The sequence below is a fragment of the Austrofundulus limnaeus genome, unplaced genomic scaffold (assembly GCF_001266775.1).
Source record: "Austrofundulus limnaeus strain Quisiro unplaced genomic scaffold, Austrofundulus_limnaeus-1.0 Scaffold10, whole genome shotgun sequence".
NCBI classification, from domain to species: domain Eukaryota; kingdom Metazoa; phylum Chordata; class Actinopteri; order Cyprinodontiformes; family Rivulidae; genus Austrofundulus; species Austrofundulus limnaeus.
In genome coordinates this window covers 1,137,054-1,156,257 of record NW_013952412.1, presented here as the reverse complement: position 1 = coordinate 1,156,257, position 19,204 = coordinate 1,137,054, and the positions used below count along the sequence as shown (strand labels likewise).

Here is a 19,204-nt window from a genome sequence, read left to right as displayed (position 1 = left end):
GGATTGGACACCCCTGCCATAGACCATGATATCCTAATCTCAAGACTTGAGCAGTGTGTGAGTATCACAGGGACAGTGCTCCAGTGATTCAGGTTCTACACTGTCTGATCAAAAAAAAAAGTTACCACCAAAAAAAAAAAAGTCACATTCTAATGTTTCGTTGTTTAGCTTTGATATTGCTATATCCACCCTGAAGGTTAATCTTGGACAATATCTGACGATTGTCTCTTTTAAATGAAACCAGAGAGCGTTGACAGAGAGGAGAAGGTAGAAATGATTCAGTCTACAACTGAAAATATGGATGGAGGACAACAGAGCTGCTTCATGGAAGAAGAACCTCAGCTTAGCCTGTTAGCCTTTGTGCTAGCGCCAACGCTATATTGCCTTATACTGTATGTATTAGCACAGCGCTAGCGCAACAAACAAACAAGCTAAACTAAGGTCCTCCATCAATATTTTCAGTTACAGGCTGAGTCATTTCTACCTTCTCCTCTCTGTCAACGCTCTCTGGTTTCATTTAAAAGAGACAATCGTCAGATATTGTCCAAGATTAACCTTCAGGGTGGATATAGCTCCCTAGCAGCCTTCTAGTAGGACCTATCCATGTCATCATTTACCCAGAATGCTTTGCATGTAAATAAAATGGCCCCATCCGTGTAATATATTTTTAAACTTTTAGTTTAAAAATTATAAAAACTAAACAGGCTACAGTAATTATACAGTCTATTTTACAGTTAAAATATATGTTTATTAAATAAAGTCTAATGTTACAACTAACTGGGGATCCCTTTAAAATACAACATAACAGTTATAAATACACAATCTTCCATGATCTGATTGAAAATATGTCCTTAGACTTTAATAGTTCCATGTTACACCGATTCTCCGTGTCTTTTCTGTCTGTGAGCAGCAGTTGGAGGGGGATCTGGAGATGCTGGCCGTGGTGACGTACTCCTCTCTGTCTGTGTCCATGTTGGCCCTCCTCCTCACTGTCCTGGTGCTTTCTTGTCTCCGGGGCCTCAAGTCCAACACCAGGAGCATCCACTCCAACACAGCAGCAGCCATGTTTTTATCCGAGCTGGTGTTTTTGCTCGGCGTCAATCAGACGGAGCAACAGGTAAACACACAATCTGTTTTTTTTAATATTACTATTATTGCTGTTAATTTATCCCATTTTTTGGCTGTTTGGAAGTTAGAAAACCATTTAAAGCTTCAGGTCTGTCCGGGTTGAGATAATTTCCGTGTTTGTCTCACCTTCTTTGAACCACTTTTTGTTTTTCCTCCTGACCCCCATCTGTGCTTTGTTACGTAACACACATTCGTGTTCGAGTGTGTTTAAGGAGCAGTGGCTCTCGCAAGGAGCTCAGCTCAACTATGCGTTCACTCAGCATGAAATTCATTTAATTAGGCTGTATTCCCCCTGCTGTCGACTGTACAGCACTTACAGTGCAATCGGTAAATTCTAGCTGAACAATATGTTCTGTAACTCCTGTGCATCATGCTCCAGGAAGCACATTAGTGCTCGCAGCTGTTGTATTAGTTTCCACTTCTTTTTGGTTTCGTGCGTGACTTGAAGTGTTGGCGTGTTGTGTGGGAGTGTGAATTTTATCATCTGGCTGTGTCTCTGCCAAAGCTGCTGCTGCTTTTTGTGTCATCCTTAGTGGTTGCTAGGATTTTGTGCCAAGTGGTTTTTTTTTTTTCCATTTTTGCAAGATATTTTAGTTTAGTCCAAGATACGGCTCATGTTTTTATATATTATCTAATTTTATTCTCTTTTGACTATCGCCTTTGATGGATCTTCCTAATTTGTTTTATTAATAGTTGTGTAAAGATTGTGTGAATGTGTTGGCTATCATCACTACTTGTTGCAAATGAATTGCCTTTTGGTGACTTAAATGATTGGACAGTATAGTCCAAAATATATACCATATAAAATATATACACAAACTACTGTAAAACTTTAGACATTTTAGTTATTTCAAAAAATGCATCAATCCACTCTGGTCCTAATCCCACCCAGGATCAAGTAGTGGTTTCTTGGGTGTGGGCGTGGTTTTGGTTAACTGTGATTGGTTGATTGACAATTTCAGGCGGGGTTTGAAGAAACCATAACATTTAGGTTGGATGAATACTGGGCAGCTGGGGAAAGTGTAACAATTCAGCTTGCTTATTTTTGAATGAGTATTAGTTTTAGTCTCAACTCAAAGCAGGAAGGTGCTTGCCACACAAAATTTGAAGTCAATAAATTATATTTACATGTTCATAATGGTCTTTATTGAGACATTGCTCTGTTTTAAACTATAAACTGACAGTTAATAAAACAATTATGTTTACATGTTTACAATAATTTGACTAATTACATCACATCTTTTCATTTTCCCCATAAATCAATCGGACCAATCACATTTTACTCAATCTACACCCACACCTAAGAAACTCTCAGTGACTGCAGAGACCCACATTTCTCCCTTCATTGGCCATCACCTTAATAATAATTTTCTTTAAACCTGAGTAATTTAAAATGTTATCCAAAACAGGTAAGCTATTAATTGTTCATAACTTTCTACAAAAGACCCATCGACTATTTTTTTCCTACATCCTCCCAGTTCCTGTGTACGGTCGTTGCCATCCTGCTACATTATTTCTTCATGTCCACGTTTGCTTGGATGTTTGTGGAGGGTCTTCACATTTACCGGATGCAGACCGAGCAACGCAACATCAACTACGGAGCCATGAGGTTCTACTACGCCATTGGCTGGGGCGTGCCCGCCATCATCACAGGTGACATTCACATGAAATACACACGTCTGCACACGCAGACAGTCCTGGCCACAGACACTTTGAATGACACAGAACTGTCTTGTGCAGTGCGTGCGCAGTCATCACTGTCACGCACGTTCTCTGCAGGTGCGGCTGTGGAGATAAGGTTTCCCACTGACACTCGTATTAAAAAGGTTTCGGTGACATTTTTAATACTGAGATAGAAAAGTAGAAATTCACATGCAAGAAATTATTGCCATGAGACACGGTGTTGGAAAGCAATATCTGTCTGCTTCCCTAGACACACACACACACACACACACACACACACACACACACACACACACATATTTCCTGCCCCCGGGCTCTAAGGTTCGTTAATCTGTCTGCCTTCGTTTAGGTTTTTCCAGTTTACCATACTTTGGCAATTCAATTTTTACGTTTTTTTTTTATGCCCTTGATTGCCAAAACCTTGACAGTGATGTCTGCAGAAGGATACGAGAGGCATGAAAACATCAGCATTTACAAATACTTGTTAGCAACTGCATGTAGCATCTCTGCAAATGCATTTTCAAAAGAATGGTGAATGGTTTTGTGAAAACAGAGCGTAGATTGGAAACTTTTACACTTTTATTTGTGACAGAATCGTGTCACAAAGTTCAAATTGTCTTCAAGATGAATTATTTTGACCGGAGCTGGTATTATAGGCAGTTTGGCACCCTGAGCAGGTTCCAGGTGGTCTCCCTCATGCAATTTTCTAAACTGTAATGCCAATTTATGTGCCAAATTCAACAGTTTTGTCTTCGATATTATTTTTTTTATCTTTAGGTTGTCCATTTAAAATTATTTGAAACAGAATACTAGAAGTCCCCATTTATGTACCACCCTAGATGAACGGTGCCCTTAGCATTTGCCTGCACTGCCTATGCCATGGCCCTGATTTTCAATTTTGTTTTGTTACTATATTGTGTGCATGAAGTTACCAGTATATTAATGTAATAATTTATGTTCCTGAGGAACTGTTCAGCTCTACATTGATTTATTTGAACATAGATCTGTTTTTTTTTTTAATATTTATAAATGTCTATAAGGATGAACACATAACACCAGTCTGGATGTGTCCTGTTATCAGGTTTATCTGTCACAAATTGGACTTGTTATATTTCTCCACAGCTGATAGACGATATCAAGAGTTGATCTTGTCAGCCTTTCTGTGTCTCCTCTGCAGGCCTGGCAGTGGGTTTGGATCCTGAGGGTTACGGGAACCCAGACTTCTGTTGGATCTCCATGTACGACAAACTCATCTGGAGCTTTGCTGGCCCTGTCGCCATCGTAATCCTGGTAAAACTATTAACTCTTTATTTTTACATTACCTTAAAATATAATAAACTGTAAAATGTATTGTTTTTCTGTTATCCCCAAAGAAAAGTGACAAATCTCTTTTTCAAATGAAATTTCTTTTTGCCAACATGCTTTATGCCTCTCTGGCTTTAATATTTTGCTCCACTGTGCTTCTGAACCTGGTAGGATTCTATCAGTAATAAGTGGCAGCTCTTCAAACTGATTTCAGAAAGAGTGTCCTCTTCAACGACCATCATTTTCCTCTCTGACCTCATTGCCTTTCACTTTGAAAATACACTTCACCAACACACACTTTCTAAGCTTACTACAGAGCTGCCTGTTCTACTTCAGCTTCTTCTGATGTATTTATTTTATGTAGTTTTAGTATATTTTATTTGTGTACGACATCCAAGCAGAAGCTAGGATTTACACATGCCAAAGTCTTACAAACATTTTATCCACATAGATTTTGTTTCATCTGTTTTTTTTCTCAATGTGCTCAAAAGCAGAATTGGACTTGTCATAATGTTTATTTTAAAAACTGTTTGCATTGATTTTTCCACTGTTCAGATGAACGGAGGGATCTTCATGATTGTTGCCAAGATGTCCTGTAATCCATCTCAGAAGGAGACCAAGAAACTCCCGGTCATGTAAGAACTTATCTCCACACTTTAAAAAGTGACTATAGTTGTTTTTTTCTATTTTAAAGAGAGGTGTATTGTAAAACCCTTTCTGTTTCCAACTGCTATTTTTACATAAGGTTCAAACAAAAGAGCCAAATGTAGACAAACAGTTTATGCAAATAGACAGAAATTCTTTGAAAATGAAAAAAAAAACATTGTTATAAAATGGGAAGTTTGGATGTCTGACATATTGGCTCAGCTCTTGTCATATCAGTCCACAAGCACCCAATTACTGAACAAAAATATAAACTCAACACTTTTGTTTTTGCTCCCATTTTTCACGAGTTGAACTCTCAGATCTAAGACTTTTTCTACGTACACAATATGGTCAGCAGCTCCGGTCGACATCCCTGCAGTCAGCATGCCAATCGCACGCTCCCTCAAAACTGGCGACATCTGTGGCGTTGTGCTGACAGAGTGGCATTTTATTGTGGCCAGCCTAAGTCACACCTGTGCAATAATCATGCCGTCTAATCAGCATCATGATGTGCTACACCTGCGAGGTGGGCTGGATTATCTCTGCAAAGGAGAAGTGCTCACTATCACATTTACGCAAATTTCTGAACAATATTTGAAGGAAGAAGGTCTATTGTGCACATAGAAAAAGTCTTAAATCTTTGCGTTCAGCTCATGAAAAATCTGAGCAATAACTAAAGTGTTATATATGTATTTTTCAGTGCATATGATGTATTTAAACCTGTTTCATGTACAAAATTCAGTTCATAATTTACAACCTTTTCAGATTCTTTATTATCTTCACACATCAGGACAAAATTATGAGTTTAGTTTGCATTTACAGCAGATTATGACTATTTGTGCCTTAAAATAGTATCTATTATAATATCTAAGTATTGTATATGAGATGTTATTGTGTAATATGAATGTAACACAATATTTTGTGTATTTCTTTGTGTATTTTTTACAAAATATTTGGTTCCTTGTTCAGCGCTACTATCCGAAACGCCTTCCTGCTCATGCTGGTGGCCACCTCCACCTGGCTGTGTGGTCTGATGGCGGTGAACAACAGCATCCTGGCTTTCTACTACATCTTCGATATCCTCTGCCTCGTGCAGGTACGAACAAATCATTCAGTGTGCGTCTGAATCTACATCTACTGTATATATTTAATAAACTGACACTGTTAATAATGATGTCATCTCACCATCTCTCCCGTCTGCTCGCTCTATCTTAGGGTCTGTCAGTGATGCTGGTCTTCACTGTGTTCAACTCAGAAGTCCAGGAGGCCTGGAGAGTTGCCTGTTTGGGTAAAAAGAGCCCTGGAGAAGACCCACCGAGACCCCCGCAGAGCACAGTAAGTGGTGCACACATTTTCTTTTTGTTTGTTTTTCCAGCATCCCTAAGCTTTAAAAAAAATTAGTCAGAACATTAGCAACAAGCCTCAAAACAGAGATGAAACTTTATCAGACTCATTTCAATGGATCCTGAAGTCACCACAGAATTGTCATTATTGGACAGTAATGACTTTCAGAGTGGATTTGAACTCCTGATGTGAAGCCATAAATCACCTCTCTGTATGATCCTGAGGGCTTTCAGTGTGTTTTTGTACCAGTGTGCTCACTCTTGGATACACATTCTCACTGCATCCATTACCACAGAAAACTTCCTGCCCTCCTTCCCTCAATCCATCAATCAGTCCGTCCTGCTCTCGTTTGCTCCTCGTCTCCTGCCTTCAGGGTTTCTCGCTGACCCATATAAAACAATATACAAGGAATGCTCCCTGTTCTGCGGCCACATCTGTAAAAACAATGGGCAGTCCTTATTAAGTGTCTACGTGTCTTTAATTCCTCTTCTGCCATGTCTGTATCAGTTCTGCTCACCGCACATCACTCATCCCTTCTGTTTGCAAAAGCGATAAATGCAAAAGAAGTTGCTCTGAGCCCCATATGCATCCTACAAATGTTGGTGAGATGTTTGTTTTGCATGAATGGATGAGCAACTGTGAATATTTTAACCCCTCAATTTGCTCAGTATCTCACTCATCTGGGGAAAAGCCTGAAACTATGAATAGAATGATTTTTTTTATCTAGATGGGCAGCGTGTATAAATGGCTGCCTGTTAGTGTCCTTTTGCCTGTCTGACTCACATCGTGCTGCTTGTTCTTTATCGCTACTCTGACTAATAAACTACACATTAGGTCTGTCTCACTTTTAGATTAGAGCCACTGTTCGACTTGCTAGGCAGGTTTGATTTTTTACATCCAACTTTGATTATTATATAGATAGCTTTATCTTAAAGGAGATGTGCAAAATCCACTTTTTTAGCCATTAGATGCATTTTTTGTATACTTAGAGTCTGTAGGAGTGCAGAAAATTGTAATTTAGTCTCTCCAGATGTTGCAAAACATATGTTTATATTCTGTTTGCATCATATGCTCCACTCCGTTCAGTTTTCTCCATTTTTATAACGTTTTCAAAACTATTATGTCATAATTTTTGCGACAGAATTGCCAATTTTGTCGTCTTCATTCACTCTGCCTCCAACATGTAAGGCTGGATGAAAAGGTCTTCTCTTGTTGAATTTGTAAATAAAACATTTCTGCACTGCTATAGTCTTAAACCCCTCTATAAAACTAGAATGGACCGGTCTGGAAGCTGGAGGGAGGCGGGGCGTGATGTGTTTCGTTTGGATTTAAAGAGACAGCCTCAAAATGAGTTGATGAGTTACAATAAGGAGGAATTCAGACCAAAGCATTGCAGTTCCACTTTATATAGACCCAAACTGAATGAATTAAATGTGAATAAGAAGGATTTAAAAGCAGTACATGTCTCCTTTAATATACAGAAAGAAACTAAAGCCTGCAAAAGCTTAGATTTTTGACGCTCACTTGATTTCTTTTGAACATGTAAGGTGGTCCTGCTGTTTCCTGTTAATGTATGAGAGTCTATTTTCAGGCTCAGAACCCTTATCACAATGCATCTCTGCTGGAGCAGAGCGGTTTGCACCGCATCACCCTGGGAACCTCCACCATCTCCTCTGTCAGCTCTGCAAGGTATCTGCACACAGCAATGTTCACACTCCCCCACAAACACAAACACGTGCTCATGAAAGGAGAAATGTGTTTATTCTCGCTTTCTGTTTATCCCGGGGAAGAGTCATCCAGGTCACGATGGAACAGAAAAAAAGGTTAGACAAAAACAACTGGACTTTTATTCTGACGCTGAAGAGAAGGGAAAAGTCTTCAACTTCAGAATAAAAGTCTGGTTGTTTTGTCTTTATGACTTGTTTTATTTAAGAGCAAGATGCTCGACATCAACAAAATAAAACGATTAATTGATGCTAAATTTGAACAACCACAAAATTAAACAATATTTAAATAATCCCAGCAGGGTTGCGACAGGTTTTGTTGATTCTCTGCTGCTGTCTGATTCAAGATTAGATGCTTGAAATACAATTTATTTTTGCTTGTAATATCCCTGTTTGATATGTGGGTCAGTGGGGTAAAGATGAAGAAGCTTGGATGGGACAATGCTCTGAGCTGCATGTAGAGCGACACTAATGTACTCTGAAAATGGCAGTTATTGTCCTTAGGGCTCAGCGATTATACTCCTGAGTGTATATACAATACTCGCTATCGTGCATACATGTTTCTTTTATCTGATCGTGGGTTTAATGTGTATCTGTCCTCGCTTCTTTTCTTTCTCTTGTCAGAGAAAACCTTTTGGCTCGTCAAACTCTGGAACAAAACCTTGTCCAGACTGGAGCCACAGACCTGGATGTAGCCATGTTCCACAGAGATGGAGGTAAATGTACGTTTATGTGCTTCAACCTTAACACACATTTTACACATAAAAGCAACACACTCTCTTTCTCCAAACCCTTTATTTTCTCTTTGAATTTCAGAAAATGTAGATAGTACAGTATTTGTGTGCAACGCACCCCGTTGAAGGACAGTTTACGCTCCTCTTCCTCACGGTCATTTATTTCTTCGTCTCCCTTCTGCGCCTCCAGGCGGGGACTCGGACTCGGACTCGGACCTCTCCATGGACGAGGAGCGCAGCCTCTCCATCCCGTCCTCGGAGAGCGACGACAACGTGCGTCTCCGTGGGCGCATCCAGCGACGATTCAAACGCTCCAATCACAGCGAGCGCCTGCTCACCGAACCCGCCAGCAATGACACCAAAGGTGCACTAGTGATTTCTTTGTTTTTAGATTTTATGTACACGGAAGATGGGGGGAAAACATGAAAAAGTCACTGCATCTTTTCTAAATAATCATATTAAATATGAATCTTTTGTAAGGAGGGTTGAAGCTTGTAATATGCCCTATATTAGATTTATGAAGTCACAATTACAAGGACACTGTTTAAATTCTCATTGTAGTCTCAGTATAGAAATAGAAACAAACATCAACGGAAACGTCTGCATCAAAATTCTTGTTTTTTTGCTCCCAATTCTGCAACTTCTTGTCTAAAAGTCTTGGAAAAAATTCACATAGTGAGCATCATTTCTTCTCAGATACTCCACTAAATCCATTTATACCATGTATTATACACTTCAAATAGCCAATATAAATGTCATCACTAAACCGTTTCAGTGAAAGGTTTCACTGTGAGAAAAGGCCAGATATGTGCAAATCTTTAAATCTATAAAATCAACCAATTATTGTCCTAAAAAGGCTGTTTGGTTCACATGAACTTTACCCAGAGTGAAATCAGAACACGGCTTTGGGTTCGGTTAGAAAGGGCAGGATCCAGATGGGCCATACAGTCCGATCAATAAATCAGTGAAGTCAAACTGAGGAGGAGCTCTGAGACAATCGGGTTTTAAATGAAAGGTCACAGTCTGAAGGGAGGCTTTTGGCTGTGACAAAGCATTAATATGAGGCAAAACAATGGTTTTAAACAGCTTTATTAATTATGTTAACAACAGTTGAAATGATGGAAACTTCATGTATTTTCCAGTCATTATAAAATTCGGAGCAATAAATGTAAACTTGGGAACTTAAAAAAAACTAATCTTGTGAATTACCACTGGTGAGTTTGTTAGTAACTTGAACATGTTTGCTTTTATTTGTATGTAACAGATCTGGATGGCAACGACCTTTTGTCCTACTGGCCAGCTTTGGAAGAGTGTGACACACACACCTTACAGAAGTGGGGCTCGGAGCGCCCTCTGGGGGCCGACTACAGCAAGGACGCAGCCAATAACAACCAACTGGATGCAGCGCTGACCAGTGGGGACGAAAACAGCCTCTCTCAGCCTCACAGGCATCGCAAGGGTGAGAGAAACAAAGACGAATACACGCTTTTATTCACTTTAACCATTTTATTTCCCATTGTATGGATTTATTTGGTACAAAGAGGTATTTCTGACAGTTAATTTATGTTTAAAGTTTACTAAATGGATGGTTCTAGTCTTAAAGAGGACATATAATCAAAATCCACTGTTTTAGCCATAAAATGCATTTAGTTGTGAACTTGCACTCTCTAAGAGTACAGTCCTTTAAATACGGTTTTTAACACTTTTATACACAAAGAGCAGCATTAATACTTGAAATTCATAAGAAATTGTATATCCACATACAAAAGGACAAACACAGGAGCAAAAGAAGAAAACAACGACATGTAAAAATTGGTTATGTTGCTGGAATGTGTGACATTTAAGAGAAAAATGAGGCCAAACCCAGAAATGCATACACATGAGCATGAACATAAAGTGGTTGGAAGCAACTTTTATCAGTGTGTGTTTCTGAAGAATGAGTCAGTTTAATGTCTGCCTCAGGAGGTTCATATTACACACCCAGAGCCAGTGTTGTCTGATGATTCATAACGTCTGAAGAATGACCGAATACTGGCTGAAAATGTCAAAAGGGTTACTGTTGTCAGACGATTTTCACAATTTTTTTAATATATGCTTCTTTTTTCAAAAACTTTCCTGCCCCGTGACCTCTCTCTGGACTGTATTTCATTTTTCTTGCACAGTTCCTTCTCTTCTCCTGCCCTGACTTCTTTCTCTCTCTCATGTTGGTGTTTTCTTCTTGCAGGTATCCTTAAGAATCGTCTTGGATGTCCACCGGCACTCCAGGGTCTCTCCACGATGGGCCGCGTCCCCAGTGAGCTCAACTGGTACCGAACCTCCACGCTTGGCCATCGAGGAGTTCCAGCGGCTTCGTACGGCCGCATGTACTCCGCCACTGCCGGTGCCACGGGAGGTTCCGGTTCTCTTTCCCAGCCGGCTTCCCGGTACTCCTCCAGGGAACATCTGGACTCTCTGGCCCGGAGGCAGCTGTCCAGGGATCCTTTAGGGAGGCAGACGGTGGGAGGTTCAAGGGAGCGGCTGGACTCCCGGGGCTCCAGGGACAACCTGGATCTCTTACCCCGGAGGAGAGAGCTTGGACTGGGGCAAGGAGCAGGACTGGTGGGCTTGGATCACCAGCGAGTCTCTTCATCCAGGGAGAACTTGTCGGGCTCCAGGGACAGACTGGAAAACTACCATTCCACCAGCTTCCACACCTCGAGAGAAGATCTGAGTGGGAACGGTGGAGCTGTTGGAGCCGGAATGGAGGGATACCTCAGCGGGTCGAGGTCGCAGCTGAACACGCTGACGCGGCGTCAGGCCTCGTCCCGGGAGCACCTCGGAGGGTCTCTGATAAGTAGCAGGTCAAGGGAAGAGCTGGAGACCAACGGGGTGGGGGCTCAGGCTCAGACGGGTCGTGAGTGGCTCCGGAGTCTGCCCCCCCGGCAGCCCTCGCACCCCGATCAGCCTCCCTCGGCCTCGCCCCCTCCTCCCATCTCTGAGGAGCCCCAGCAGGAGCAGCTACCTCCCTCGGCTCATGCCAGAGGACGCCTGGACTCTGCGCCTTCATGTAGGTACCCTGGTCAGACTATCCCTCAAGTCTCAGGTCTAAATCCAAACCCCTTGGTTAGACAACCGTCCAGTGAACAGCTGGACATTCTGTCCTCCATCCTGGCATCCTTTGGTTCCTCCGTCCTCACCCCACCTGCTCCCTCTAACCCTAACGGCTCAGTCCACGGACCCTCCCCTTCCCCACCCCAGTCCACCACGTCCCACAGCATATCTGAAGTATCTCCTGACTCAGAGTAAGTATTTCTGAGTACTTCAACCATTCCATTGCATGTCCATTTGTCTTACATTCTTATCACCCGCTGCCGATAAACTCAGCTCCGTTCAACATGGCTGCAACAGCTAAGTGACTTTAGGAAACACAAATGACAACAACTGGAGTGCCAAGACATGTCACAACATCTTGACATTGACACTACGTTGTGTATAATGTAATTTACAAGGTTTATCTATTTATTTGACCTTTATTTAACCAGGTTAGTCAGTCAAGAACACGTTCTCATTTACAATGATGGCCTGGCCAAGAGGCAGCAAATAGGTGATCAGGAGGACATAAGACAGGCAACATATAAACAGCTGTCAATCAAACATCAAATACTACTTAACAAACAAAGAACTCAGGCAGGTTCCTGGAACAGAGGGGTAGTAACAGATATTCAAACGGCCAGGAATTGCCAAAAGCATGTGCAGCAGTCATCAAGCGATGCTCTCACTGCTTTTTAAAACAAGATGAATAGGACAAAAGAAGTAATTCATTTTTGTAGATGGTTCTAATCATTAGCTGTGTGCTTTAGGTATGGCTAATGTAGCTGCTGGAGAGGAGGGCAGGAATATTGCTGTGGATATAGAGTAGCAAGCAAAGGTAAAATGCGGTTTTACCAATTATGCCGGGTTCACACGGCAAGATAATTGTGCCGATTTTTGGTTTGATGATGGTAAGCTACGTTGTAGCCCCAGCTGCCCTGGGGCTAGCCTGGCCCTTGCCTTCCTACGCAGTTCTGCTCAATTCTAGTTTCCCTTCAGTTCTCCGTCTGGAATTTCTCCCATAGACAAGGATTTCTTTGGGAGCATTTCATCTGGGCCAATCAGAGAACACTACATCAATTTTCTGCGCAGTGTCTGATTGTAGTTTATTTCACCTGGGCCAATCAGCAAACAGAAGGCGGAGGTTTGAATGACGACGTCGATTTTCTGTGCAGTGTCTGCTAGTTAGTTTAGCAGTGGCAGTGGAGGAAGAGAATGAAGCCAGTCCGTGCTGATAAGGCTTGCAAATTAAAATAAATTTATCTGACAAAGCAGCAGCTCTCATTTAGTCATCTCATTCGGCTCGGTACTTCTCTTCTCTCGGTAGGCTTGTTTACAGAGCATGCGATTTCCGGTTAGCTTCTTAGCTTAGCTTCCTTCACAGTGGAGCTAGCACTTGCGGCCAACTGACCCAATCATTTTAAACTTCAACAGAGGCCACGCCTCCAGCAAGAATCACTTTCTGTAGCTGAGGTTCCAGACCCTCGTTCGTGGTTTTTACCAGGCTACACTGGGACAGACTGACAGAAGTGAAGCTGCACTGCACCGGCACCACCAGCTTCTCTGACCAACAGTAGGCAATACTAAGTGCCGTGCCCAAGGACACAACGACTGAGACAGCTGGAACGGGGGATCGAATCATCAACCCACTGATTACAGGAAGACTCCTCTGACCACTCTGCCCCGGCCGCTTCACACAAAATAAAAAATCTTTACTATAACAAGGCAGCGGATGATATGCATTCCTTGAATGAACGCTAAGTCTTTTATGTTTTAAGATTTGATCCTAATTTGTGTTTTTACCAGTTTTGTTTCCACCTCTCCTCAGCTCTTTGTACATTTTAAGATGAATATCTGTTTCTCCCATATTCCATGGTTGTCATGTAGCATTGAAACTTTAATCAGCAAAGCATTAATGCATGAACCTAATGATGCATTTTATTCCTTGTCTTTACTTCAGAGCCAACAGAAGTGAGGGGCAATCTTGATGACAGCCTCAGCATCTGTTAATGTGTTACAACAGTGCGGACCTCACAAGGAGCGAGATCGAACTTCATGGACGGCACTGAGTTGATGGAACAAAGGCAACAAAACAAAATAAAGATGGAAAAAGACAAAAAAATCAGTGACAAGAGATTTGTGGGCTGGTTGTACTGTGTAAACCAAGATTTTGAGCCCCACTGCCTAAAAAAATACATGGTTCTTTGGACAGCAAATCAACCGCCTCTACTACCTACAAACTGTTAGAAAATAATAAAGAAAAAACACACATACACCAACGTGACAAAATCCACAAAAAAGTAAATGAAAAAAACGTGATTGTAAATAACTTTTTATACATTTTTTAGCTTTTTTCATTGAAGGTGAAGAAATCTCTTGTGATGTTCCTTTTTTTATGCAGTCGTGTCTGTATGAAGATGGTGAATGAGCTTGATGCGAGTGCAGTCTTGTGCGTTGCTGAGGGAAGCCATTTCCTCGACAAAGAAGAAAAAAAATTGTTTTTTTTGTTTCTCTCAAATTTCTCCCCGAATAACATTTTTCCTCAGAATGTTCCTCCCACCGTTGAACTTTACGTAAAGTGACAGGGGTCCGGCAATAGAACCCGATGAGATTATCAAAAACCGCACGATCAGTGGGTTAAAAGGGTAAATATCAAAGTTGCAGAAAGTGATTGTAAATAGAGGAAGGAATTATTATGAGAGAGGAGATTTGATGGAACAAGATGATTGTGCAGAGAAAGAAGCTGGAGGTTGAACCGTTGAAGCTCAGTCCCAGGTGTCGACAGTTTTGGTTCTTTGTGGGGGCGACCTCATGCTGTTTTGTGATTTGATGTATATAAACGTGACCTTGTCATCTATCTGTATAATTTTGTGCCTGGTGCTGTCAGGAGCAGACCGTATCAGTCCACTGATACAGCAGGAACATATCTAAGTTGTGAACACCCGATGGGTGAAAGTTGATCTTTCCTCCCTGTGTGAGGCTGGATCGTCTTAAAAACTGCTTTAAAACCCCTCGAGGTATTGTTTGCACTTTGATGCATCATGACTCAGCTCGCCTTGAGGGGCACCGCGGGAGTAACTGAATCCCTCCAGCAGCATCCAGGAAACTCATTTTATAGAAGCTTCTCAAGCAGAAGTTGTGCAAATTTAAGCCAAAGGTACCTAAAGTCAGTTTGAAACATATTCTTCCCCTTTTTTCTCCTCTAAAAAAAAATCACTTGTACAGAGTGAGACAGTGTAACCCATTTTTCTTATAACTATGATTTTTTAAATTAATTAATTAATTAATTTTTACCATAAATGCACAGACATGAATAAATTTCTTGGCATCCTTCCACAAAGTTGAAAACAAAAATTCACATTAATGGCCAGAAAGCTCTAGTTAAGTCTCATCAGTTCTCCCAGCAACTTTGAGGATAATCAACATATGTTTTGATGAATTCTTTGTCTGGCCTATTTGTGTTTTCGTATTAATAATTGAGGTTTCCTGGGCTTTTTTTCCATGGAGCTCCTTATTATTCACAGTGTGACAGATGTTGCAATCAGGAAGTGATTTTGGAGTTCTGGTTGTTTTTTGGGGGGGTTTGTTTTTTTTACCATGCACCTGATCAACCTGGGGTTGCATTTCTTCTTGCATCCATGTCCTGAGAGTACCATGAACTTTTTTCAACATTTGGCAACTGTGGAATCTTTTAACTTTAACATGAATATCCATAATATCCTCAGGCAGCTGAGTACTGAGTACCAACAAATCTGTCCATACTATTTTAGGCTATCTTTGTAAAATTCTCGTTTTTTAATTCACTTTTCATGAGGAACAAAGCTTTGTTTCAATGAGTTGTAAGGGTACCAAAACATTTGTCTGTCTGCACAATGTAAGATGAGTAATATTTCCATTAGTGAGGCCTTATTTCTACACAACAAAGCTTACAAAAGCTACAAAACAAGAAATTTGTTGAAGGATAAATTGGGTCAGGAGCTGCGACTACCGCAGGGAGAAATGCATGGATGCTGCTCATCATGGGGACAGAAATAGACAGAAACCTGGGAAAATGTGGAAACAAATACATCCCAAGCAAACGCAGACATCTTCCTGCTCTGACTGTCAATCACTGAAAACCAACCAAGCCTGTTTGTGACAGTGTTACTGCCAAAAACTGTTCCTGCAGGGGAAACGCATCAGTCTTTTCAAAGAAGTCCACCTTTAATAAAAATCCTCATTAGCTTTTTTTATTTTTTCCCACAGATTTTACTTTTAACAAACATGAAATCTAATTTATTTATTTATTGATAATTCATAAGCACTGTGTGAATGATTTGTTTTTGAGATTTTGTATGGAAAGCTGTTTTTCAAGAATGCATGTTTTTATTTTTTACTTTTTTTGTTCAAATGTTCCTTTTTATATATGTAATTTGATGTTTTTTTATTATAATATTGCAATCAGAGACTCTCAAGGTGACAAATTCACAGATGGAGGACAAGATAATTAGAATATTTGAATGGAAAAGTTTCGAATTAACCAACACTTTAAAATGGGATTTCTTACTTAATCATAGTCAAACTGAGGGAAATGTTTTCTAAAAGGACAGGAAAGTGCTTTTGTTCTCTTAAATATCACATTCAAACATGTCTAAATTCAAAGATGAAAACGGTCAGATCACCAGGTGATGGGTCAGCTTCATACTTTTCAGTCAGCTGTCAGTAAATTCAGGACTGTGAGGTTTGAACCTTTAGGAGCCAGCAGAGATCACCGATTTGAGTCTAAAATGTTGTTGTGTAGTTGGGAAAAGGAAAAAAAGGAAGGAAGGATGATTGTCTTTGTTGGTTTGTGTTCATTATCAGATGCCTTCTATCCCGCCGTCTGGATGGAAACAGCTGTTCCCCCTGTTACTGCGGAAACAAGAGAAACGTTGGACATTAAAAAAAGATTTATTCCTACATTTCTGTGTGTGTGTGTGCATTTATTTTTATTCTGTAGCAGAAAGAGGCCTGCTGTTTTGTATTCATGAGAACAGGCAGAGGAAACATCCTGACTGAGCAACACTTTTTTGTTTCCTCCTTTGGGAAGGAACAATTCTGTCTGACTTCTTTAGTCTCTCAAGTCTTCTGTCACAGAGGCTTGCTGCTGGCTTCATACAGTCACCTCGAGGCAGATGTTACACAAGTTCTGCATAAACACCTGAGAGAAACCCATGAAGGATGTTTTAATGTAACAGTCATGGTATGAAAGTCCCAGCTTGTTGATTTTTATCCATTTATTACAAAAAGAAAAAGTGTCAGGGATGAGATGATCCCAAGCTGCAGAATATCAGATTGTAAGAAAATGCCTTTTAAGTTAATTTGCATCTCCAGTGCAGTGTGAGTGCTCAAAGAATTTTGTTGAATCGCTAAAGAATCAAAAAGAAAAAAATAATAGGTCCTCTGGACGGGTTCTTCTTAAATGAAATGTTTCGTCTCTCCTCCGAGAGACTTCTTCAGTCTGATGAGTTTCAGGTGAACTCAGCTTTAAGCACTGCCTCCACATGGTGGACAAACAGGTTGGTCACATGCAAAAGAGGGCCATCAACCAAACAATAGGTCGTTAGTGCCTTGATTAGCTTTACAGAGCTAAATACAGTAAGTAGGTCCAGAGGACCTACTTATTTTTTTTCTTTATGATTTTTTTCTATCTGGTTTACTGAGATGCATCAGGACAATAACTAAAGAAGCAGAAATAAGACTAATAGCTTCTAAAATGTATCTGAAATCAGCACAAACAGAATGTACGGAAGCGTATTGCTATCACGCAGGGGGAAAAAAATCCGAGCGCTATCACGTTAAAACGTGATAGTATCTCGTTAAAACGTGATACGTATCTCGTTAAAACGTGATAGTTATCTTGTTAAAACATGATAGTTATCTTGTTAAAACGTGATACGTATCACGTTATAACGTGATAGCGCTCGGATTTTTTTTCCCTGTGTGATAGCAATACGCTTCCGTAATAATGAGCATGTTTGCTGAATGAAGTAGTAAGAAGCTGAAAAAAGCTCCAAGTTAAAAAGTAGCTCAAACACAGAAAACAGCTGAAATGATTAAAAAAAAAAAAGCTGAAAGGACCACAGAAACGTTTGATGAAAATAGCTCCATTCATTTTCAATGAGAAAAACATGTCTGAAAAAGCTAAATATCTCAGAGCATGTCCTGCAGGAGCTGCAGGTTTTGATATATAAATTATACAAATGCACAAAGATTGCAGAATGAGATCTGTACTCAAAAAAAAAAAAAAAAAAAAAAAAAAAAAAACTTACAGAAGAAAATAAATTGTGTGAATGCTTTTATAAACATTCACAGAACTAATCTGACCAGAAAAAGAGAAATATGGTCTAAAATGAACTCTTCAAGGAGAAAACTTGCAGCAGAAAATGAAGGTTTTGTTTGATTTCCCATATACATAAAGTGAGCTCCACAAAGATTGTATCTAGTTTTTGTAGTGAAAGACAAATTAATTTGCAGTCTTGACCTTAAATCCCCCAAAACTGTATTAACACCCATTATCAGTGCTGGACGTCAGTAATTAACCTGAGACAGAATGAGAGCAAAATCAATGAAAAACAGTCAGATATGAAGAGATCCAGCTTCCAAAAACACTTTTATTAAGTTTGCACCTTTCATTTTGGAAATACAAAAACTTTGTACCATCGTGCACGATAACCAAGGTAATATTAAAATATCCTTGCTTGTGTTAACATGCACTACTTAAGTGTGTTCAAAGATTTAATGATCTCTTTTTGTAACTGTAATCAACATGGTTTATTATTTCCAAAAAAGAAATGCTTGTTTTTAATTAAAGTATTGCCTTAAACACACACACACACACACACACACAAAAAAAGTGGGACACACGATTTAAGCGACAGTGTGATCAAAATACAGATAAAGTATAATTATCTTACATTTACAAGGTAAGCAAAGACATTTAACGTTTTTATTTTTTAATATTCTTTTGAATAATTAGTTCCAAATTCACTACTTTGGTTCTTGTCTGGGCAGTCGTTTACACCACGGCTCCTCACACTTATTGGCTCTGAGGACCCCTTACAGGGGGGATATTTTACTCTTTACTGCCATTTTAATCCCTTAATGTCATGAGAATATTAAATTTTATTGGGTTGGTTGAGTACGTTTGTTTTACTGGTGAATTGTTCCTCATATGTATTTAGGCAGGTTTTTTTTTAAGCAAAAACAAAATTAACAGTTTATTATCATTTTTGGAGGACCCCCAAAATATAGCTCATGGACCCTGGGGGGTCCTGAGACCTGTTTTGAAAACCTCTGGTTTACAGGCTACAGAACTACTGCCCTGGTTTTACTCTGTTGTTGTTTTTCTTTCGGATGTTCCCTCTTTCAGGGGTCGCAAACTTCACTAAAGTTTTGGCAGCTGTTTTACACTGGATGCCTTTCCTGATGCGACCTCAGGATTATGAGACCACCGAGCTACAGCAGCCCAATACTGGGTCCACACTGTACTGAGGTGAAACATTTTTATACGTTTGAAAGGCTTTTACTTGTGTCAGCTGACCTATGTGACAT

The 19,204-nt window shown here is 40.1% G+C and overlaps 1 protein-coding gene across 5 annotated transcripts in view; it reads left to right on the top strand.

The window, feature by feature from the left end:
* The window catches only part of celsr3 (cadherin, EGF LAG seven-pass G-type receptor 3), a 112,720-nt gene extending 96,148 nt beyond the window's left edge, over positions 1 to 16,572 (top strand). For 2 of the 5 annotated variants that reach the window (XM_014001754.1, XM_014001756.1), the window contains 12 exons: positions 911 to 1,117; positions 2,607 to 2,781; positions 3,989 to 4,101; positions 4,672 to 4,751; positions 5,731 to 5,857; positions 5,977 to 6,096; positions 7,697 to 7,794; positions 8,454 to 8,551; positions 8,754 to 8,927; positions 9,828 to 10,022; positions 10,788 to 11,844; positions 13,593 to 16,572. In XM_014001754.1, coding sequence (XP_013857208.1) covers positions 911 to 1,117; positions 2,607 to 2,781; positions 3,989 to 4,101; positions 4,672 to 4,751; positions 5,731 to 5,857; positions 5,977 to 6,096; positions 7,697 to 7,794; positions 8,454 to 8,551; positions 8,754 to 8,927; positions 9,828 to 10,022; positions 10,788 to 11,844; positions 13,593 to 13,620 — 2,472 coding nt within the window. In that variant the 3' untranslated portion in view covers positions 13,621 to 16,572. The remainder of the gene's footprint in view (positions 1 to 910; positions 1,118 to 2,606; positions 2,782 to 3,988; positions 4,102 to 4,671; positions 4,752 to 5,730; positions 5,858 to 5,976; positions 6,097 to 7,696; positions 7,795 to 8,453; positions 8,552 to 8,753; positions 8,928 to 9,827; positions 10,023 to 10,787; positions 11,845 to 13,592) is intronic. The other 3 variants (XM_014001760.1, XM_014001755.1, XM_014001759.1) reach the window with 2 other exon arrangements.
* The last annotated feature ends 2,632 nt before the right edge of the window (positions 16,573 to 19,204 follow it).